We start from the raw sequence: 24021 nt of genomic DNA on the forward strand, positions 1-24021 counted from the left end.
GATTTCCACATTAAACCCCTTTAGGTCCACTTGCAACAACCCTCACTATCAGATGATGAGAACTCTGCATACGATTGGATCAGCCATATGTTTGTGTGGCTGCTGCTGCATATCATTAAACTCCTCTTCACCTTTGACCTTCAGATCTCAGTCACAGCATTGGTAAATAAGAGCTTTAAAGGGCTTTATCAAAAATATGAATGCTTTCTTTGAGTAGAAACCACAAGTAAAAGAATAAACATATAGTTTTTCCAAAATCTAGTTCTCTGTAATGCGTCATTTAGATTCCAATCCCCAAAATAAAAGAAACATGGAACATAAGGAGGCAGTAAGTGGAGTGGCCATTGATTCTGCATGACGCGTTCATGGGATAATCTGGTTTCCGCTTTGGCTGGTGCGCAGATGGCACTGGGAGGGGGAAAAAAATGGGGACAGGCAGGCTATAGGGCTGGGGCGGATATTCACCCCTAGATAAGCCCTGCTGTACCATGCACCAAGTCAACCAGCCGGTCTGTGCATCCCAATCTAGATACACCGTCATCAGTTGGCAAGGCAGAGGAGAGAGACAGGGAGAGAGAGGCAGAATATCGACCGAGACTGTGCTTGCTGTTTTGATTCACGTGCGTGTCTACAGAGGGTTGCAAAGATATACAGATATTCCACAAGTCATGTCTGTGCAGATGGACGTAAATGGATACACACTAGTACACCCACATCAGCTGTGAAGTAACAAGCCATGCCTTCCACACTCGTTATCCCTTATTGCCTCTATCGAGTCGCAGGCATACACCAGGAACATTGAGTGTTTTGCAGACTCAACAGGAGCCCCAGTAGCCTGTTGAATGTTTGCCCTAATTGCTTTTACCTTCCTGTGTGCTGAAGCGGTGTGTTTAACTTGGCTGCGCTTGGCCCCCTGCCTGCATACACTGTTTCAGATTAGTTGTAATTAATGTCTCTTGCCCTCACGTGCCTCGTGTTTGGCAGGAAACATGCACTGAAGTGATCTCCTGCTCTGAATCTGTGAAACTGGGGGAATGGACCATGATGAGCATGAATAAGTAAGTGCACAAACATGGACTCTTTCTGTCCTTTGCCATGTGATTAAACAGCATAGATTAAGACAGAAATCGAAACATACAATAGACGGACACAGAAGCGCAGAGCGATGGGGACAGCGACAGACAGAGAGAGATAGAGTGACGGAGGGAGGATTAACTTCTCATCCAGTCTTTGCTGTTGCATAGATTGTAAGTAGCTTATTGCACAAAGCACCCTGCATGTAACCGGTGCGTTTGCATGATTTGTTTTGGGAGCTTTTTTTATGTGTGGTGGACATCACTGACCTCATGCAGGCAACTAAGAGCTTTGGGCCTAAAATAGTCAAACTGGAGAATCTGGCAGGCTGTGCGCTTCTAAGAATGCATCCACAGTTAAAAAAGGGCAACAGGTTTACTTCCATACACACATTACTCTTTAACTTATAAACCCTAAGTCTATTTTATAGGCCTCTGCTCGAAAATTGCATATTCATAATGAAATGAATATATCTCTGCAACCACAAGGTCTATTTGAATACTTTGGGTGTCATGGTAAAGGGAACACTTGTGAGATTTATTAAGATGTGTAAATATCAGTATATGTATTACATGTGAAGAGTAAATGAAGATGGCACACAGCACAAATGAAATATTTTGAGGTTCACCTAAAAAAAAAAAGAAGCATTTTTAGGATGAGTATCCCTTTGGAATGATGCAGCAGCAGCAGCTCTAAACCTCTATCACATCATAGTACAATATGTGAACATTAACTCTGCAAAGGTTGATTCTGATAACGTGAAGCAGAACAATATAAGAGAGGTTTTAGTAGAGAAAATTCAGGCGAGCTCTCCAAAATTGCTCCATGTTTGCATGTGATTTTTGTTGTGTACAATCCTATATCTTTCATTTTTTGTTTCTGTAAGTCCCCACTGATGTTTAGGGTATACACATACAACTGTCTGTTTCCTTTTTTTTACTCTATTTCCCACTCCAAACTGACCAATATGCACCTACTACATTTGAACCTGAGTTTCTATTCTGAGATTTGGAGGCCTGTATCTCCGCAAGTGATTGAGTGATTGACACCTCGTTTGATTCGTTAGAGCCAAAACGAGATTGACAGCACTGTAAGCCAATCAGAGTCAGCAGAACGCGTTGTGGGGAGATGTCGGCTGCTGTGAGTGGTCATTGTTTTTGTTCCCCCGGAACCTTTTTTTCCGCCCGGATTCATTTGAATGACGGACAAATTCCGGTAGTACGCGAACGGAGCGTGAAACAACAGCAGAATGCGCATTTTACAGTGAAATTAATAAGGTAAGAGCCATATTACAGATATATTTTGGCAAAGAGATTTCTGTTGTTGTTCTTTGGGCTGTAGCTCTGTGATGGTTAAAGGGAGAATGATTTGGAGTATACATGTGGAAAGAGTGGAGTCTCAGCTTTCATTTGAGATGAATGGTGTGCGTTTTGAATAACATGTGGTCGAGTTAGACCGAGTTATATACCGAGTGGGTCGGGATATCGGTGCTGTTTGGAGTTGTTGGAGTTAGTTGTTGTTGTTGTTTATTTAGTTGATGTTAAAACTGAGTTTGGGGCATGTAAAAAGTTTTTTTTACAGCCTTGTAGCTGAGGTTCTGCTGTTAAATTTGATGGGCAACATCACTATATTCTTCTGATCAGTGTATTGATACACACCAGGCCTTTATTAGCAGCTCTAGAGGTCCCCCAGTTGGGGGACTTTAGGGTTCAACAGGTTTTTAATCCTTGGTGCTGAAAAAGGTAATTGGGTGCAGTAAAAAAAAAAAAAAAAAAAAATTCTCATCTAGGTCATGCTTTTCATCTACATTAATCACCATAAGGTCATGCACATCCTATCAGCTATACATAAAAAAAACATAAGACCATATGGAAAAAAACATGATTTTAAACTCAGATCAGAGCTGGAACTGTGAGGATTTTTTTTTAAAGTGAAAAGCCAATGCTCAGATACTCGTGCAGTAATTGATCTGGAACATTCAGTGTCTTTGTGTTTGTGATTAAATTTTCCTCCAGGCTGCTCAGTGTACTTGAGGTCTGCTTCAACTCTCGGTTCTTTTAAATTGAGGCTTAAAAACGTTGCTGTTTGCCACTTCCTCTCATTAAATTAAATGGGAAACTATTCATTCATATCTCGCACGGCACTGAAAATCCTGTTTAATCCATTTTATTCAAATTAGGCACATTTGTATTGTCTTGTACTAATTTAAATCCTAATTGTTTTTTTTACTATTGTTTTGTGTTTCTTTTATGTACTGTCTTAATGCCTTTTGTTTGTGTTGTTTTTTATGTCTTGTGTAAAGCTCTACTACCATGTTGTGGTGCTCGTTTCAACAGTAATTTCCTACATTCACCAGAACTCCTTTCCAATAACACTAAACTTAACTTGTGGCTCTGAATCAAATATGTTTTAGTGCATGCATATTTGGATTTAGGGTACCCTAATGTCATCGACATACATCGGGGTATGTATGTCGATGAACAAAGCTGCATCCATTTGCTTTGAATGAAAACTTCACATGTGTATATCAATTACTCACCCTGTGTTATGGTGAATTTGTGAAGAAAACTTGCATGCCTTTAAGACATTTCTTGATGAATTGAGGTAAAAGGGGTCATTCGTACGATTTTGTATTTCTCTGTAATGTAGCACAGTGTTAACAATGTTATTTCTACTGTTCTTTCTAGGACCTTGAACTCAAACCATTGTGTTGCCCCGCCCAAAATATATAATTTATTAATTAAATTAATATTGTAAACATGTAGGCGACTAGTCCACTAATGGCCCTTAATGACAACTATTGGGAGACTACGAAAATTCCTAGTTAGGGGCAGCCCTTATTAAAAGTAAACGTTTTTTAATGCTCTCTGTAAAGCCAAACTCCATTGACAAAATTGTGATTTCACCAAACTGATCAAAGGAGCCGTTGGTCTACTGCTGCCTTGATCGGTAGTTTGTGTTATTGTGTGACCTTGTTGACTGTGAACTAACCCTTTAAAACACCAAAGTCACACAATGACACAGACAACCTAACTAACTGATTGAGGCAACAGAAGAACAGCAGCTCCTGTGTTTAGCACGGTCAATTTATTATTTTTTTCTTCAAAGGAGTCTGGCTTTGAAGAGAGCATAGATAAGTTTCACTTTGAGTTCAGTTCCCCGAGGATAGAGCTGTCTGTTTGGGAGGTACTGAGCATATGGCTGCATAAATGAGACGTAGATTACACTGCAGTACTTGTGTGAGAGTTTGTTAACAGGTGTTTTGACGTAGATTTGCTGTTGTTAAATGTGGACCCCAATGACTTGAAGTCATCAAGAATTATCTCTATTTTTAGTGTCATGATCACTGTGGGCATGCCATAAAAACAACCTCTTTGTCATGAATTCAGAGCAACACAGGGTGAAGTACTGACACACAAATGGTCTTGAGGAGGTGAAGTATCCTTTTAAGTGTTGATACATCTCATCCAGTCAGTGCAGATCCTCGGTACAAAACACCTGCTGTCACCAGATGGTAAATGACTTGTTTTTGTCATTAAGCACCGCAAACTGGTGTGTTGCAAGGTATCTCTGAGGCAATAAAAAAAAGTACTTTGCAGCTCTGGAGGACATAGACTAATTCACATTCATTTCAGGAAATGTCTTACTGTGGTTCCTGATTTCTCAAATGGATACACTCTCTGCTGTGCAGTAGTCATTATGTGAGGTCAGACATTCATAATCAATTCTCTCTGAAGTCACTACAAAGTAAATTCAAACACTTCATTCTGATGCAGCCTCAACCGAACATTCAAATAGCTCCAAGGCTGGTCAAATTTTATGTTTCATCTAATCAAAAGAAAAGGTGAGCCACGCAGGTTCAGCAGCCCTTATTTCTCAGATGGTACAATTTCGAAGTAATTCTAACCACAGCCAGCGGCAAAATGATTCTGCAGCATATGGCAGCAAACTCCACTTTATATGTACGTAGGTGGAGAGTGACTGCAGGTATGTGCTCTTTGCAATTCAGTTCAATTTAGATTAATTTGGTTAATTTCATGTCAGCATAGAGACAAATCAGTGCAACAAAACTACCAAACATAAATGCAGCATGTGATGGAGACGAAAGAATATTAAAGCAGACATATAACTGTTTGTATTTTATGTTGCTCCTTTTAATTCTCTGTTAAAACCTGACTCTCTTTGTCAAGCACATTTCTGCACTGAAAATTAACAACCCTTCCAAATAACTGAGCACCTCTTTAATCAAGTTCGGCATTTAGCTCACAAAGCATGCAAATGGTTGTGTGTGTGTGGAACTATGCTGCTCTTACCTGGACACGACAAGGGGCAAAATTAACATTTTCAACATCCTCATCAGCAGCTCTCCGGGAAACTGGAAGTACTTCACCTCCTGAATGTGGCAGAGAAAAACAAAGAGAGTTATATGTGCAAAACAAGCAAAATATGTTATGTAAGTATTTTGCTCACTTTGGTGACCTGCATTATTCTTGTTTGTACTACTAACTGTTATCTGTAGTGTAACCTCTCAATTGCTTTTTTTTTTTTACTGCATTAAACAGGGCTGTGTTTAGCCCTGCCAAAATGTAGTAAAACGCCTATTTTAGTAGAAACATAGGTGCGTTGAACACCCTGTTGTATTATGCAGACGCAATGCCTCTTAATACAATAATTTAATTAAAATGGGCTTTATTGGTATGTAAAATAAACACATTTACATCGCCAAAGCAAGTGTGAAAAAAAATTGCAGTTGGTAAAGATATACCAGATATTAGTTCATGTACATATCGCTGCTGACTACCTACCAAACAAGAGAAAACATACCTAAAGCCTGTTGTACACAGTTTCACTCCATTTCAAGGAAACATGTTCAACACGTTCAACCTGGAAACCTTAGCAAAACCATTTTAAGACTGACCATGCCCAAGATATCAGTTGTCAACCAACATGTGCCACAGTATAATTAGACAAATTTAAAAAAAAAATGCATGTGACTACCTGGCAAGGTCTATTTGCTACATATATATTTAATTGTAAACTGTCTATTGTGGAGTTCCACAGAGATCAATCCTGGGCACTCTCCAGTTCAATTCAGTTTTATTTATAAAGCCCAATATCACAAATCACAATTAGCCTCAGAGGACTTTACAGCATACGACATCCCCTCTGTCCTCAGACAGGTTAACATGGTAAATGTACAGTGATCCATATGACAAAAAGATACATATAGAGAGAGACGGACAGAGAGAGACTTATATTTATACATACAATATTAAACATTTAACGTAATTATATTCAATTATATTTGTGTCAATTTCACAAACACGTATCGAAAGATTTGGGTTTTTTATCACTTAAACAATGCTGCAATTAAAAAAAGATTTTTAAAAAAAAGAAGCTTGTATCAAAACTGGATTTCTGCCTGTTTTTGTAACTTGTGTAAAAGAAACTCAGATGTACTTTGAAAAGAGGCTGTTGTAACTCTGCATGCTGAGCCAAAGTTCTGACAGAAACTAAGAAAAAGGAGACAACACGTTGTGCACTGGCTTTCAGTACACAGTTGACTTTTAGAAACAAAAATGGCCATCCTATCAAAAAGTGTTAGATCCACTGAAAAGCAACCAAGACCTCTGGCCATCTGACTTCCTGCCAAAGAGCGTCTAAAACTGCTTTTAGCTTTTATGCTCTTTGTTTACTGCAGCGGTCTCCCAGAGGACTTGGATGTCCACATTTTCTCCTCTTTTAAGAATAACCTTGACCTTTTCTTTTTCCGTTTGTCAGTAACACGTGTCGCTTTCAGAAACTGAGCAAATATGCTTCTTGCATGTCTGTGTGAGCGGTTGAGAAAAGGGTCTCATTATTTGCAAGGTCTGTGAAGTTTTAGCCTTTTCAAATTATGTTGACGGACTTTGATTTGAAGCTGATGGAAGAACATTACTTTCCTCAGATTTCCCCACATTTAATTTAGCTAAAACGAAGTGTTTGAGAACGAGACAGCCATGCTAGCAGTCCTGTGAGGCTGCACCATGGCTTTATAAAGAGAACTGGATACAGTTGCTATGAAAGTAGAGGATGAAGCCATAAAAGCAATTTCTCAATTTCTGTGGCATAAAATTACACAATCCACATTGTGCGGCCCATAGGGCAAGCCAACATATTCTCATTCCAAATCTCACATATTGCTGCTTTGTAAGTGGCCTTTCACATCTACATTTAATGTGCCAGGTAACCTCCTGTGTCTGCTGTTGACATTCCGGGAAGAACATGGTTAGGTTTAGGCAACAAAAGCACATGATTAGGGTTAGAAAAAACATCATGGTTTGGCTCTACATTCATACAGGAAGTGAACACTGGGCTCCTGGGTGAAAGTCCAAGGTTTGCTGGATCCATCCACTGTCCCTCCTGCCTGCCCTATAGGGGATTTTCAACTTGTGTGTTTGATGCCGAAATCACAGACAAAGACTTTACTCCCGAATAAGGACGGGCTAGAGCACGAGAGACTTATGGCATGCAAATGGCTAACTTCTGGTTTAGCTCTCCGCTAACTTCAATAGGGATAAAATGATTTGATCGTGCAGCTCTTCTAGACTTTCAAATCAGACTTATTGGACTCAAGGAATCAAATCCCAACAGTGCAATGAGCCATTTCGCAGGGGTTGTGACCCTGCCCCCAGGAGGTGCGGCCAGCTTTGAAGCCAATTTTCATAGTGACCAAATAGTGGAATTATAACTTCTGAGCCCGTCACGTGATGCCATTGGGCTTAAAAAGACTTCCTAGAGACGTTTGTCAATCAGTGGATACATTTTTTTTGAGCATCACAACTAATTTCACCCAGGATTTGATCCATTTGGTCCAATAATATTTGGAAAGTCCAGAAGATCCACATGATTAAATCATTTATCCCCATTCCAGTTAGCTGAGCGTTAAACTGGAAGCAGCTGACATGGCTGGCAAAAGGCTCTAGTGCGGTTGCTCTGTGGCCCAAATATGCAGAAGCAGTGCTGATCATCTGTGTAATTTTCTACATGGCAGTTGAATGATTTTAGCTTTGTGCTCCACTGAGCAGCTTTCATAAAAATAAACAAGGTCTCATCTCCAATGCTGTATCCAGGTCTCTTCATACATCCATGGGCCTGACTGCAAATGATGTGTTTCCTACCTTGACTTTTCCCCTTAGACCATTAATGAACACAGTATTATGCTGCATTATGCTGTTGTAATTTAACATAATGTTCAGAACATGAGTACTGAGGGCCAGTATGTAGCTGCTGTAGTTAATCACTGACATAAATGTCAGTGTCTCTGCATGTTTTACTATGTTTGAATAGACTGTGATTAGAGATGGAGCAGCCGTCTGCCACAGCACTCTTGAACTTGACACAATGTCAGTGTCAATTTATAGTATTAATCGCAAAGATTTTAACTTCAGTAAATGTCTGTAAAATCACTATTTATTGCTGAATGAGAAAACACAATGGTGACTGAGCCCATGGACCACTGATGAATACCCTTGCATTTGCAATTTGCAATATTATGAACTGTCAGGGGCAATATTTCACGGAAAAGTCACAAACTTGCACAGTCATTATTAATCCGCTCTCACACACACTAAAACATAATTTACATACATGCACAGACACACACAGTCTATCCTGTGGTAACCCTTTTATCTCGCCAGCTGCAGGGCTCATAGAAACGAGCTGATATAAATAAATTCACCAGCCTGGTTTCAAGCCAACAAACATTCAGTTCTTCATTCTAGATACTGCCAAAAGAACAAAACTGAGAGTGTCCTGATTTTACCTTTAACCTTGGTTAGCTTCACTTGTTATTTAATTACATTGTTTTACTGTTGTTAAAAATAACAGCATTGAGCCGCAGTGTGTATTTAGATTATATAATTGCATTTACATAACTCATCACAAAAACAGGAGGCAGTTGCTCACTCCCTAGGGCCTTGGCTTGGGAAATGGAAGGTCGTCAGTACAAGTCTCCAAACGGACTGTGTATGGCTGCTGAAGCGGTGCCAAGACACCCTCAAACTGCTCCAGAGGCAGCATGTTATGGCTGACCCTGTGCTACCACTGTTAAACTGTAATGCAAGTGTGTGTTGTGTGATAAGCAAAAAAGTCACATGTCAACTGAGGAATAAAGAAAAAGAATAAAGAAAATAAGGCAATTTATGAAATTGCCTTATTATTAGATGCACAACTACATGTGTCAAATGAGAAACTCTGAATAGAATTCTTCATATTAAGAATATTCATGTTTTTTATTTATTTAAGCTCAGTCACGACCACTTTAGTCAAAGAAAACTTCATTTCCATTTGCAGTATTATATTTGGTGGCATGGCTCCTTTCTGGGGCCTCTCTGCCTTTCCTTGGGCCTGCGCAGAAAGCCTCTGCATGCCTATGTGGAAAGCCTGAAGACAGAGAAACCACACACCTCTCTGCCCTTCCACGTGCAAACAAGGAAATCCTGACGCAGAGAGAGCAAACCTCCCTGCCCTTCCATGCGCCTACATGGAAAGCCTAAGGCAGGGAGAGCAGCAGCAAAGACCCCCCAGGAACAGAACAGAGCAGTCATCAATGACAAACAGGAATGCCATTGATAAGTCAGACACAACATGAAAAGGAGGAGCTGGGGTGGAGGAGGGTTGCAAAGCGGCTTGCAGAGGAAGCAGCAACATTAGGTGGGCCAGAGCAGTTTATATAGGGCGCCGTGAATGAGATTCACCAATTGGTTGCATAGAAAGGAATCATGTGATCTATCGGCTGACTCCCTTCCATTGATCAGCTGCTCCATCAGTTGACTGGGCTGTTTGAGATCAGCTGATGTAGGTGGGATGTGAGCTGAGCTTGACATCATGTCCTGCCTGAACTAACGCTATGCTCAATTTTATCTAACCCATTTTTAACCAGGTAAGTCCTGTTGAGATCAACAATCTCTTTTATAAGGGGGACCTGGCCAAGACAGCAGCATACAAAAAAGATATACAGTAACATGTGGAAATATTAGAACACTTTCGCACAATGACAAGAACCAACCAATTCATTCATCCTTGTACTTAAAGGGAAACTAATGTTTTTTTCAACCTGGGCTCTATTTTCCGATCTACTTTTGTCTAAATGAGTGAGCGCGCGCTATATTAAATAATAGGGCACTCAGACCGCGTCAAACAACGTCAAAATACGTCCACTAAAAGTGCATTTTTTTTAACACAGATAGGCTCGGATTGTTAGTATAATTATTCAACAACATAACGGAAAGGATAAATGAACGTCTGTGTTGGCTGCAGGCAGGTCAGCCCGAGCTTGGTACTGAAAAAATGTCAAATATTGAACATCCTATCACTCATTTAGACAAAAGTAGATCAGAAAATAGGGCCCAGGTTGAAAAAAATGTTAGTTCCCCTTTAAGAGAGCTTCAAAATCAGGCAGGGACCAATTCACATAGTCACGCTTGTTCATTGTATTAAATTATATCTTTGTCTCCTCATCTGTATTCATAAATGCTGCTGTGTGAAGTTTCACAGTCTGAAGGCTGTACTATCTCATCAGGTTTCAGTCCTGTAACTTTTTCAATGTGTGTGCAATACCTGTGGTTTCAGTTACAGCATAATAACATTCTGCTCCTGTGTGAAAGTAATTGATTCTGCAGGAGTCTGCTTTCTAGACAGCACACTGATTTCAGTTTATGTTTGACATGGCAAAAAGCTTGCAAAGACTTCCTCGAGATCACAAATCAATAAAGGTAAACATGATAAAAAATTCTCCATTGTATTGACTGATCTTTGTCTCCTCATCTGTATTCACAGACATGGTGCTGTGTGGAGTTTCAAAGTATCAGTCCCATGATACTTTCTTGAGGAGTGTGATACACGAGTGTCAGTTTATGTACTGCATGGCAAACAGCTTGCAGAGACTTCCTTGATAGTGGTTACTGTCACATTTAAAGTGAAATAAAATAAAACATTTATATTAAAAGTTATATTACTATTGTAGAGTAATGTAGTTGTGATCAGGAGGTGATTTGATTTTTCATTCAGTAATTATGTGTAGCTGCTGCTCCTGGTACAGGGTCGTAGAGGGGCTGGAGCCTATCCCAGCTGACACTGGGTGACAGGTGGGGTTGGGGACTATCACAGTGCTGACACATAGAGACTGAAAACCATTCACGCTCACATTTACACCTTCAGGCGATTTAGAGTCACCAGTTAATCTAACCTGCAAGTCTTTGGACTGTGGGAGGAAGCTGAAGAACCTGGAGAAAACTACGCTGACACATGCAGCACATGCAAACTCCGCACAGAAGTGTGATTTAATTACTTGTGTGAAAATCAATCATCTGCATAGAGGTTTCAGATACGATATATGACGAAATTTGTCTAGTTGCCAGAAAGTTGCCAGTTAGCATTATACAGTATGTTTCCTCAAACCACAAATACATTACACTTGCATGTTTCATACGTATTATATCAATGTTTTTAAAGTGATGTTATATACTGTATGTGCTGACTTTGTCATCTAGTGGTCAAGGAGATGGTGGACGGCGTGACTCCTAGGCAAGGTGCCTGCCAAACTGCAGATGACTGTTTGCGACCAACAAACAACAAAACCGGTTGTGTTTCAGCGAGTCATCGTTGTGTCTTAAGCGGGATTTATACTTGTGTACCTGACCCTACGCCGTGGCCTTCGCACGTGGCCTATGCCGTTGTGAGCATTTATACTTCTGCGGTGGTGTCTGTGTCACTTTGCAGTTACACCTCCTATACACTAGTTGGCGGCGGAGGTTTCTGTGAAGTGCTGTAAAGTTTAGCTGATTCAAAACACACATTAAACACACATTAAACGTGGCTTAATAGAGACAATTTCAAACACAAGTACACAAATCAGCTTCACTGTAACTCGCAGCATTCACAGACAAACACTTGTCTTTATCTGGACACATTTTCCACACAAATACAACATGCTAACGTTATTAGCACAAGCCTATGGCATTTTACATTGTATAAATTAGCCTAGTGACGAGCGGAAATTTTCACTGCTCATATGAAGCCAGGATAAATCCCGAAACATAAATCACCAAAGGATAAATCACACACAAGACTTAAAATGCTATTTTTGTGGAGGCTTTATTGTCTTCACAATTTATTGTTTCTTATCTGTGAAATTAAAGTAAATAAGAGCTTTGTTTCCACTGAGGCAAATGGTTTCAGCTTACAAAAACAGACAGGAGGTCTGCGTCACAGTGACGTGTAGTTACATTTCTGGGGAGTTTCATGTCAGGCTACGGTGTAGGGTACGCCGTAGGCTCGATGTCTACCCAGGGCCAAGCCATCGGTATGGCATCGATACAACGCAGAAGTATAAATCCCGCCTTTTGGTCCAAGCGTGGGTGTTTTGTAGTCACGCTGGCAGGGATAGGCTAATAATGAGCCAAGCTAAATTATGTTAATAAGCTAGTGTGTTCCCGACTATGGTTCGGAGCTGGTAAGCTGTCACTGAGAGAGCTAACAGTATGCAACACTAAAAAGACAATTTTTTATTATCTAGTTCATGGCAATTTTCGGGACTCAGTGAGTGGAGTCTTGGTAGTCATCCAAAGTGGCTAATAGCAACTGATGAGTAACAGGCTTCAGAGATCTGGTAAGTGCACTTCTTTCTAACTCCACATTCACAGATTTTTTTTCATTTTCAAACTTGTAGACGGCAGCCTCCAACACATGCTGACGCAAGTGACATTAAATTAGATAAACTGCTTTGGAACCACAAAAGGCTTTTTTTTTTTTTACAAATTTTCATGCAGTAGTACTCCCCACCACCTGTAAACGGACTGAAATTGGAGTGCGAGATTACTGTAAAAAGGTGGGTTAATGTCTCTTACATAAAAGTTCTCAGCTATGGTCATGCTTCTGGATATGGGCAGAAAAAGTCAAAATGAGTTCCCTTAGGGACAAGATGGCGAAGTCAGAACACAGAGGAGTGTTGGAAAAGGAGGATGAGTGACATTAGAATAATGTTAGCACATGAGGTAACCCCATCTGCTGAGGTCAACTTCATTTAAAGCTGCAGTGAGCAATATTTTGTAGCAAATAACTATGTATAATGTAACAGCAGCAGTGATGAACTCGCAGATCATCATCACTCGAGTCTACTCTGCAGAGTTTGGCTTTGATTTTTCAACCTGCAACTTCACTGTTTTGGTTCTGTCACACTGGTCTCATCTCACTGTCGTTGCCAGCCACACCAGGCAGCAGTTTGCAGTGAAAAAGCTCCAATGCACGCTATCTGCCCAGCACAAAATGACAGAGAGACACAGTTGGCGTCTGTAGCTGGTAAACATAGTGGAGCATTTAGCAGCTAAAAAGCCAGATGTCCCTCTTAGGAGTTGGTGGAGACCAAAGGAGAGTGAATATTGGACAGCTGCTGGTTAATGTTGCCAGGTGTGTAAATAGGAAACGTTTTTCCTAACATGTTCGCCAAAACAACTTTGAAGGTAATAGTACGATGAGGCCAAACAAAAAAGAAAATAGACAAAAAGAAGTTGCCAAAAAACTCTATATATTGCTACCGATGGTTGTTTCATCAGTGTGTGAGTGCGTGTGAATGTTTAGGTGGCACCATGTATGGTGGCCTACGTATGGTAGCCTCAGAGTCTATGTTGATATATAAACAGTCACCACAACTAGTCGGTCTGATGACTGAGAAGGCAACCTGGTCTCACTCCGAAGTCACGGAAATCTGGTGTTTGGGCAGTGACTTGACAGACACTAATGAAAAACGCTGTCCTTTAAGTTGGGGTGTTGTACCGACGTAGTGCATTTATTTTGAAAGAGACCGTATATAAACGGTAAATTTCCTGTGAAAACAGAAGTGTATTTTGAAAGAAGACAATGTACTATGTAACACACAGAACTTGACACGGTGTCCCAGAACACCCTCCGCACCCAGGGGACCTTTCACATTGGATCTGGACGTGGAAAGGCCATGACCAAATGTATGTGACAAGGTGGGACTGAGAATGTGTTGGAGAGAGATTACTCCTGTATGAGTCTATGAGTCTTTTTTAGGAAAAATCTTGTTTAGTATATCTTTAACAATGGATGTTTTGTCTGAATTGAAGGACGTATGAATCTGAAATGCAGTAAGCATTTAACTGAACACAGTTAAAAGTAAAAGTTTTAAAAGTTAAAAAGTGGATGCAAGATTTGTAAAAAACAACAACAACAACAACAACAAAACCAAAACATGTTATTTCATGATGACAGTACGTCATGAGGGGGTAAAAGCCAGTTGAAAAACAAAACAAAGGTGGAGAGTTGGATTTGAGAAAAAAAAAAAATAAAAAAAATAAAATAGGAATTTAAGTACAGCACATCTGTGCAGTGAGATGGAGCAATAAAAGCTTCCTGAGTCTGTGTTGGAGTGACAGAGCTTTTAGGCCAAATGGCTGAGTGAATATGTTTGTGTGGAGTGCAGAGTGGGTGTGGGTACATTTCTATGTTTTGTGTTGTTGTTTGTCAGTCTGTGAACATAGCATTCTGATGACAGAACTCACTGACAGCACCGTGAATTGCGCACCACTTGCAACTGCTACCTGCCCAGTCCTAAGGTCAGATTCACAAAAGGTTCTGAGCCGATGATAGTAAAGTGCAAACATGGTCTTAAAGTTTTGCAGCCGAGTGCATTTTGCCCTTTTTTCCAATTATCCATGTTGCAAAGTATAATTATCGCCTTTGCATCAAGAGCACAGCAGGTAGAACAGCAGAAAGAAAAATAAAAGATATTTTCAGACAATGAACTACAGGTCCCAATCAACTGCATGCAGAGGCATTCTTCAAAACATTAGGCAAGGAACGACAACGTGACAGAGAAACTGTATCTGGGATTTAATATGTCAGTCTGTCAGCATGCTTCAGTTACCACCAACTGTCTGAAGACATTAATAATTTCACTGTAACTGCATGTGGCTGTTAGCGCTTATCTTAGTGATTTGGATTGTTTACACAATGAGATTTATTTGCATAGAAAGGGGAAATGTTGTGTCAAATGTATGCATATTATCTCATTTAAATACATGCAAACTGCGGAGCACAGAGGCGGTTTTTCTTAGCAGCACAGTTAAGGGTGCATTTCACCCTTTGCAGATGCTTTGAGGACGCCACAGTTTAGTTTAGTTTTATTTGTGCAGGTGTGTCCACAAAAGCTGCACAGTGTTTTGGGGAATTTGCCCTAAAGTGTGTGTTTGAAAGGATAAGGTGTCACTGAGTTCTCCAGCGGCTAAAAGTGGAACAAACACACTGGCTGCTTCTGCAAGATGTTTGGTACGCTCATACAAGTTTTTCAATGGAGAAAAATAACTTTCTACCTGACAACTATGTTTTGAGCTGGTAGACAACAGGGACACAAAAGAAAGAGACAATCTGCCCTTGAATACTTCGCATTGTTAAGTATTGACAGAGAGACAGAGCGACAATTCCTGCTACAATGTCGCACATATGAAGACATCAGAACAAAGTTCTTTACAAACATTCAATGAGAACTCCAACATTTTGACTCACTCTGTTAGCAGGCTAAAACGTAACATCTACTTGGAGAAAATAGCATCAGCACCATAGATTGAGCAAGATATGTCAGTGCGTGTCACAGCCAAAGAGACAACCAGCACAACAACATTAAGTTCATCTCATCACAGATCACACTCTGCCTTTCTATTTACTCCTTCAAAGTATCTGTTAATGTCGTTAATTGTTTCTGGATTCACTCTTTTAAATTGTAATTGTGCTTTGGCAACACATATGGAATGTCATGCCAATAAAGCTTATTGAATTGAATCTATTTTCGCAAGTGTGTGCAGGCCCCTAGACATTTTCCATAGGGGTGTCTAGATGGGGCCACTGAAAATCTTGGGTAGGCACACCAAAGCCAGAGGCAATATGAAAATTTAGGAACCGCACTGATATGCTTTGGTTTCTTATTTTACAGTTAATGTTGCTAATTATCTGATGTGCAGACCGGTGCAGTTTATATTTTGAGTTCCACAAAAATCCTTCGTTATGTATGCTTACATGTTAGGCGATCCATTGTTCTTCAAATAGACTGGTTGTCCTATCAGTTAAAAGTTAAATACAAATCTACAAATACAAATATCAGTTAAAATACAAATGCACAACTTTAATCTGAAGGAGTATACTAATTGTAAGGAACAAAATATTTACTGGGAAGAAGCTCCCTCAAGTTCAGAGACTCGTTGGTACCCATAGAACCCATTTTAATACAGATATCATGAGGTGAGGGTTCAAAGGATCCCTCTGAAAATGCCTGATGATCCCTCATCAACTTTGGCCTAAGTTTGGAGCTACATTCAGCCCCCTTCCCAACCAACGTGGTCTCACTCTGAAGTTGTCGAAATCCAGCAGCATCAGACACTGATGAAGAAGTCGTCCTTTAACATTGGCATGATACGCAGCCGGTTGCTGTTATAGTTTAATGGCACTAAGTGGCATCGGGGGGAATTTGGCGGGACATGAACGAAAGTTAAGGAGACGAAAGTCCAAACAGGGTGAGCAGGAGGGAGGGTGGATGTGTCCAACCAACCACAACTCAACCCAACCACATGCATTAGTTGTTAAAGGCAAAAAAACGTAAATCGTGGTGTTTTACCGACGTGCGTTTAGTATTTTGAAAGAAGACAATGCATGCAACAGGCAGAACTTGACACAGCGTCCCAGAACGTCAACCCCCAACACACCCAGGGTACCTTTCACGTTGTATCTGGACGTGGAAAGTCCATGACCAAACGTCAATATGTGACGAAGTTGGAGTGAGAATGTGTTGTCCCAACAAACTGTACCCATATGAATAGTACAACTTGATGCCATAGGTTGTCTAGTTTCACAAAATACCACGATAAGATACCTATGTGTCAGTTTAAAAAATGAGCATGTCACAGTAATGTCAGCCTCAAATTACTTTTGCTAGGGGGGAGCAAGTGGGGGGACAAGCAGTCGTATTAAGGGGGCCATGGCCCACCTGATACAATTTAACCCCCCTAGCTTTGAATTAAATTGTCCATTTAAATACCATTGCTTTCCTCAACTCTGCACCTTTGGGTTTTTTTTTTCTTTTCAGTTCGCCATGTTAATCATTTTAATGTATGCCTGTGATATTCTGTCACGCTTATGCTCATGTGTTTGTGTCCACTTCTTGTTTTATTTTGAAATGTGTTTTCCTGCCTTTGTTGATAACCTCATGTGTTTCACCTGTGTCTTGTTCCAGTCACCTGTGTGTAGTTAGTAATCAACCCATGTGTATTTAAAGCCCAGTGTTTCCCCCATTTAGTAGCCAGATTGTCATTGTCGCCTTAGTGTGTTCATGCTTTCCAGCTTTTTCCTTGTGTTTGATTCCTTGGTTTTTGACTCGGCTTGGATTTATGGGCTTTGGTTTTTGGGTGATTTCCCTGAATTTACTTTTCTGCCTCCGCTGACTGCCCTGACTGCCTACGTAAAGATTTGGATTTGATAAACTGTTCTTGGTGTTTTGTGTATTCTGCTGCAACTGAGTCCCAGTTTTGTACTAGATCGTTATGATGCCATTTATTGTTATGTTGTCTTGATGACTTACGTAAAGATTTTTATGAGCTTGAACTGAAAGAAAATGTCAAGTAAAAAATCACTTTGTGGTGCTTAACCTCTGCTGATTGATTGCACACTTTAAATCACCTGGTCCAGTCAGTCTGTGTCAATAAAACTAAATGCTGAAAAAAATACTCACCTTTAACTACTTTAACAAATTTTTTTAAAAGCATATAAAGAGAGGCCAGCGCATTTTATGAATGCTGTGTATAAACGGCAGCATGCGTAACACTGTAACATACATGCCCCTACCCCTACGCCCTACACTCTGACTTTTCACTTTGCATTCATGGATGCAGCATGAACATGACTGTCCTCACCTTCACCCTGCCAGCTGCCACACAGTTGACTCTAATCCACTACCACCCTTTTTATTCTACACAAAAAAACTGAAAAACACTATTCAGTGTAGTGCAGTGCTTCCTCATACAATGACGTATTCTGCTCTTTTCAAGGGAATGAATTTCTCACCACCCGTGACCAGTAATTAAAAAACAAACTGGGAACCACACATGCTTGACTTTTTAAATTGAACACGAATTGTTCACCTCGAGGTCAGGGATGTTGAGAGGCACTACTCAGGCAGTAATTCACCTGTTGAAAGAGTAAAAATCGTCCTTGACAGGCTCAGTGTGGGCAGATTGTCTTGTTGACCACAGTCCCAGCTCACTGTGTTTGTTACAAAGTCACAGAAGTGAGCTTTATTCAACCCCATGTATTTTGGCAGGGTTAATTACCTCTGACACATCAGAGGAAAATGCCGCGGGACAACAATGTAAGTTAGGGGGTGAAAAGTCTGAGTAAAGTGGGTGGGAGAGGTGGTGGATGGGTCTAACAGTCACCAACGTTGTTTTCGCTTCCCATATGAATGTAAAGCCAATGTGGCGAAATGTGACGAGGTCGGAGTGAGCATGTGTAGATTTAGGAGGGACCTGCAGGGTATTTAGTCATGCTGAGTGTCAGTTAGTCCACCACTTTAGTCCAGATGGAATTATCTTCACAACTTCTGGGTGAAGTTTGCAGCCCAAAGACATTCGTGGTACCCAGAGGACGAGTGCTAACGACTATGACCTTCCCCTCACATCCTACACATCATACCTGCGAGTTAGCGTTGTCATTTGTACATCAAGCCCCCAGGAACAGCGCCAGGCTTTGAAGCCAATTTCACATACAACCAAATGTGAAATTACAACATTTGGGTCTCTTTTGTGATGCCATGGGGCCCAGCAAATTTTTTTTCCAATAGACATTGTGAAAGAAATGTTTATAAATCAGTGGATTTTTTTTAGCCTCATAGTCCCAGTGAAATGATTAATTTCACTATTGAGATTTGATCCATTCAGTCTGATGACATTTCTTTTTTTTCCCCCCAATCAAGTTAGCAGAGATAATAACTCAAAAGGAGCCAAGCCTGTAGTGCACTTGCTCTATGGGCCCCACGATGCCAAACATCTGCATCTGGAGTTGCATGAGATACTTCTCCATGGTCGGTGTAGACCTATTACCAAGATGGCAGTCGGCACATCCCCAGTTTGGAGAAGCAGGCTGGAGTACCACCATGGAAGCTAAAACTATTTTAGCCACCGAAAAAATCAACATCAGTTGAAGTCTGTGCTATATTTAGAATATTTTCACCACTTTACCTTGCTGTCAGTCAGTGATTTCTGATGGGGAACTGAAGCCACTACATCACTCTCACCAAAGCCAGACTCCATTGAAGAAAACCAGTAGTTTAACATTGCCGAACACAGGAGCGGCTGGTCTACCGCTGCCTCGAACAGTTAGTTTGGCTGTGTCATTGTGTAACTGTGGCATTTAAAAGGGTTAGTTTGGATTAGCCAGAGCCACACAATAACACAAACTCACTAACTGATCAAGGCAGCGGTAGACCAGCAGCTCCCGTGTTCGTCAAAGGAGGCTGGTGGCTGTGACGAGAGCATAGATGGAGAATTTAAGCTGTTAACGGCTTTCCTGTTGAAACTGGCTGTCTGTGTTGAGGTAAAGCATTGGAAATATTCTCAATATAGCACACACTTAAACTGTTATTGATTTTTTTAAGCAGCTAAAATACATGTTGCTGCTGCCCCCATCCACAGCAGTGCATTGCTTAGCTTCTGTGTCAGTACTCCTGCCTGCCTCTCCAAACTGGGGGCGTGCCGACAGCCATTTACTGAAGATAATACACTATGGATGAGTACCTCATACAACCCCACTTCTAAAGATGAGAGTTTGCTCACATGCAAAAAGGACATGTGTGCTCCATATTAAAGAGACAGCTGCTAAAGTATTAATGTACTTTTTTGTTTTTTCTTTGTAGTAATCTCATTTTGTGTTCTCATTTTTGTAATGTGGAGTTATATGTTGTATTTTTTGGTCTATATTGTCAGTCTGTAACTTTATGTGGCTGCTGTCTCGGCCAGGACACTCTTGAAAAGAGATTTTGAATCTCAAGAGGTTTTTTCTGGTTTAATAAAGGTTAAATAGAGCTGTGCACATGGATCATGGATGAAGGCACACATCTGAAGTCCCCCGTGTCTCGCTAGAAATTCATTTGACGTCACAGGCATGCTCAAACATCAATGGCAATACCTACACATGCCTTACATCATACAAAATCCCACATACACCAGCCACCTCTTAAATGACAAAATTTTCATCATCCGGTTTCAAATGCATTTCATGTTTCTGTACTGATCAAGCACCCTTTAAAGAGCAGCTTCCCTGTCGAATCTAATTTTGCACATGCATTCTCTGCTAAGACTTTGTAACATTTTTTCATGTCTTTCTACCCATAAATTCAGTCATTATCAAACACAACGCGCTCAGAGGAATAATCATCCAGTTGCCTGCAGAAATGTCATTTCTCTGTTCATCTGCAACCTCTTAGCATTCTCTGAATTCCAACTATTTAATTCCACTTCCCATTCAGTCGTGTGTGAATTATATAAGTGGACATGAATTGTTGACTTCATGTCTCTGTGAGTGATTGACAACTAATCTCCCCACCGGCAATCCCTTTCCGTGGAGTCCATCTGAGAGGCTATAGGCAATCTGAGTGACTGATAAATTACAGTTTCACATTAAAAAACAACTATTCTCTTGCTCTTGGGGACATCTTCTGCCATTACAATGTGCCTGCTGCAGCAGGCAAATTGGCTTTTAGATGAGCCAATTTAATTCCATTCTTGAAGCCCGTTTACCATTCTCATGTGGCGCTTTTTTCTTCTTCTCTCATCAAAAGCAGACGACCCCAGAGGCTTCTTAACGCTGTATTTCGACGTTTTGCTCACACTGCAATTCCAGTGTGAGCAAGATAAAGAACCTTGTGGGAGTCTCTTAGGTGGAATGAGCAGCCACCATCAACCAAGTCTTTTCCAGCTATCTGAAGGGCAATCTACTATTGATTACATCGTCCTGTCTTTTGCCTTAATGGTCCTAGTAGGGCCGATCGTGGTGATGAAACCTATACTTTGGTGGAATCAGATGGGCTTAGAGAGGCAAAGAGAGGCTGGTTTATAAAGATAAGGTGAACAGATTATTATTTGATGTAATTTCCTGTGTGGGGACTTGCAGTTTCTCCCACCTGGGGACAAAATGGAGTCCCCACATGGTTAATTTTGGAGTTAAGATTGAGTTTTAAGGTTAAAGTTGGAGTCGTGTCCAGGTTGAGGTGAGGGTAAATGCTGGAGTTAGGGATGTAGTGGTTATAGTGAAGCCTCCACAGAGTGAATGTCAACACAGTGTCCTCACAAAGATAGATGTTCACGCTTGAGTGTGTTAAAGTGTTGGTGTGTAGCACATGGAATTGAGTAAAAGAGGCAGATGCAGGGAACAGGGAATTGGGTAATCTCTTGTATTAGGAGCTGTGGCAGTCTGAATCCATCACAGCATTTAAGACACACTTGAGTGGGGAGATAAGGCAGGCAGGCAGTTGGGCAGGTGGATAGTGTGTGTTGTGAGGGGTTTTGGGGGGGGGGGGGGGGGACCACGCGTTACAATCACCACCAGGCATTTGAACCAACTGACCTGCTCGGACAGCTGCTTGCCTCTGAGGAAGAAGCCCAGCAGGCAGCCAATGACCACGGCCAGCACAGACAGGATGAGCAGTCCGTTCTGCTTGCAGACATTCTTCACCCGCCCCCACACTTCATCCAGAGCCACCGCCATCCTCCTCCACCGCCTCCTCCTCCTGCTTGTCCTGGTCCTGACTGCAACTTCCGAACCCCCCGCAGAGAAAACGACCAGAGCAAGCCCCCCCCCTTTTTTAACCACTTATTCAGCCATATAGAACCAGCACAGAGCCAAGAGTCGCCAACGCCACCACCCCGGAAGAAAGTGGATGCAGCCGGTGGGGAGAGATAGATGGACGCAGACTGATGGAGGCGAAGGCAGGCTCGAGAGAGAAGAGACAAATGGGACAGAAAAAGTTTAAAGAAAGAAAAAAAGTTGGGGTTTGATTAAGGGAGAGGGGTGAAGAGTAAAATTAAAGAGGTAGTCGTCCAAAAATAAAGCACTTTAGATGTTTCTGTGCTCCTCCTCCAAACTGCTCCCTTGATTATTCCACATGAGACGAAGAGCATCACACACTATCTCTGTCTATCTGTGTCTGTCTCGCTCCCTGTCAGTCACCTCCCTCTCCATCTCTCCAACCCCCACTGACACAGTCCTCCTGGTGGCCAACAGGGGGCCCTGCGACAGCTGGTGGAATTGTCATCAGGGTTAATACTACGATCCTATTAGGCTGCGCTGCACGACTCAGATCTAAGACTGGATTAGAGAGCTCTCTGAACAATTGGACAGCGGATTGTTCCAGACCATGAAAAAGAAAAAAAGGGAATAAATTGCACAACAAGTGACATGAGGTAAATAACAAAACAAAAACAGGGACTTCCAATGCTGGTTAGTTGTTGACCTGTTTTTATGTTTCACAGAGGTGCAGCACACATGATTGAACGTGACAGGGACGACACAACCGAGAAAAAAAAAAATATATATATATATGCATGGCATTAGTGCATGTCTTCAGGTGATTGCCCACTAATTGTATAATGTTGTCAGGTAAAAACACATGCCAACACAAACATGCTGCATCATGAATATATATTAGAGACGTTATATACTGTGTGGCAATCCATTACATACAGAGTGTGAGCTGAGTGTACTGAGGTGATATTAGTGATAACCACTAATGTGGTTTTATGTGATAAGGCTAGTAATAGTCTATACTTATGATAGTGTCAATCAAAATGTGCAACATTAAGTCATTAAAGTAATTTCTTTACCACTCACTTTATTGTAGGTGTCTTCATTTTCTTCTTAATTGGACAGCTGAAGAAGCGAGCTCGTCATAGATATGAACACGATGCATACATGTGTAAGGGGGGTGTAGGGTATACCAAGTAGATTTTAAAATCAGGTGGAGAGCAACACTGAAATAACCAAGGAGTCCAAGTCAAGTTAAAAAGAATAATTTATTACAATAATTAAAATAGTTACAGTTACTTAAAACCCACGAGTGGTGTTGATAGGACCCTAAAGAAAGCAATGAGTTAACATACTAAAATACTACTTACTAAAAAAACAATGCAATGTAGTCATGAAAAAATATAAAGGCACACATAAAAATGTTCTTAAAAATGTCTAGGGCTGTAGTCTCCTGGTCGACTGGTCAATGATTTGGTTGATATGCTCTCGTCTGACCAACGAATAATCGCCGTGTTACTTTCATAAGGAGAAAAATGATACGTCAATCCACCTTATTTTCAAACACGGAAGTAAATAGTGATCAACTTCCGTTTTTTTGTGCGTGACTTCCGGTCAGCCGCTTTCCCTCATGTTTTCCCTTGGAGCTAACGGTGCAAGCTATTTTTTTTTTAATTTTCAGTTGTTTATGTTAGTCAATCAGTTAGTTAGTTAGTTAGTCTGTGTATTTTATATAGATAACTGTGCCCACGTTTCCGTTATAACGGAAATTTATTCCCTCTAAACGCGAATAATTCGCACGTCAATTATAAACTATGAACCAAAAAAGCACAATCTATCCCGAGACAAACTGCATGATCCCCGTCTCCAGTGTACCAGCAGAGAACCTGCAGAACCGAATCAGCGAAAAAACACACCGGGCTAAGCCTCTCTACCTGAGCAGCTGAAGCTGCGGCTCGCACCCTCGACACACAGACACACAGACGGTGCTTCTGCATGCCAGCCAAACGTGTGCGCAACTGTGAGAAATAAATATGTGAGGTGTACGCTGCTTTTCTATCTTTTTTTCCATTTTCTTTCTTTCTTTCTGTCAGCGACATACACTCC

General features: G+C 41.0%; 1 protein-coding gene across 1 annotated transcript in view; it reads right to left on the minus strand.

Annotated features, from left to right (window-relative positions):
* Positions 1-22504, minus strand: part of LOC126382442 (excitatory amino acid transporter 5-like) — a 60270-nt gene extending 37766 nt beyond the window's left edge. Inside the window, exons 1-2 of the mRNA XM_050032316.1 lie at positions 21739-22504; positions 5388-5467 (exon numbers count right to left, since the gene is read on the minus strand). Coding sequence (XP_049888273.1) covers positions 5388-5467; positions 21739-21879 — 221 coding nt within the window. The 5' untranslated portion in view covers positions 21880-22504. The remainder of the gene's footprint in view (positions 1-5387; positions 5468-21738) is intronic.
* Between the last annotated feature and the right edge of the window lie 1517 nt (positions 22505-24021).

The sequence above is a fragment of the Epinephelus moara genome, chromosome 21 (assembly GCF_006386435.1).
Source record: "Epinephelus moara isolate mb chromosome 21, YSFRI_EMoa_1.0, whole genome shotgun sequence".
NCBI classification, from domain to species: Eukaryota; Metazoa; Chordata; class Actinopteri; order Perciformes; family Serranidae; genus Epinephelus; species Epinephelus moara.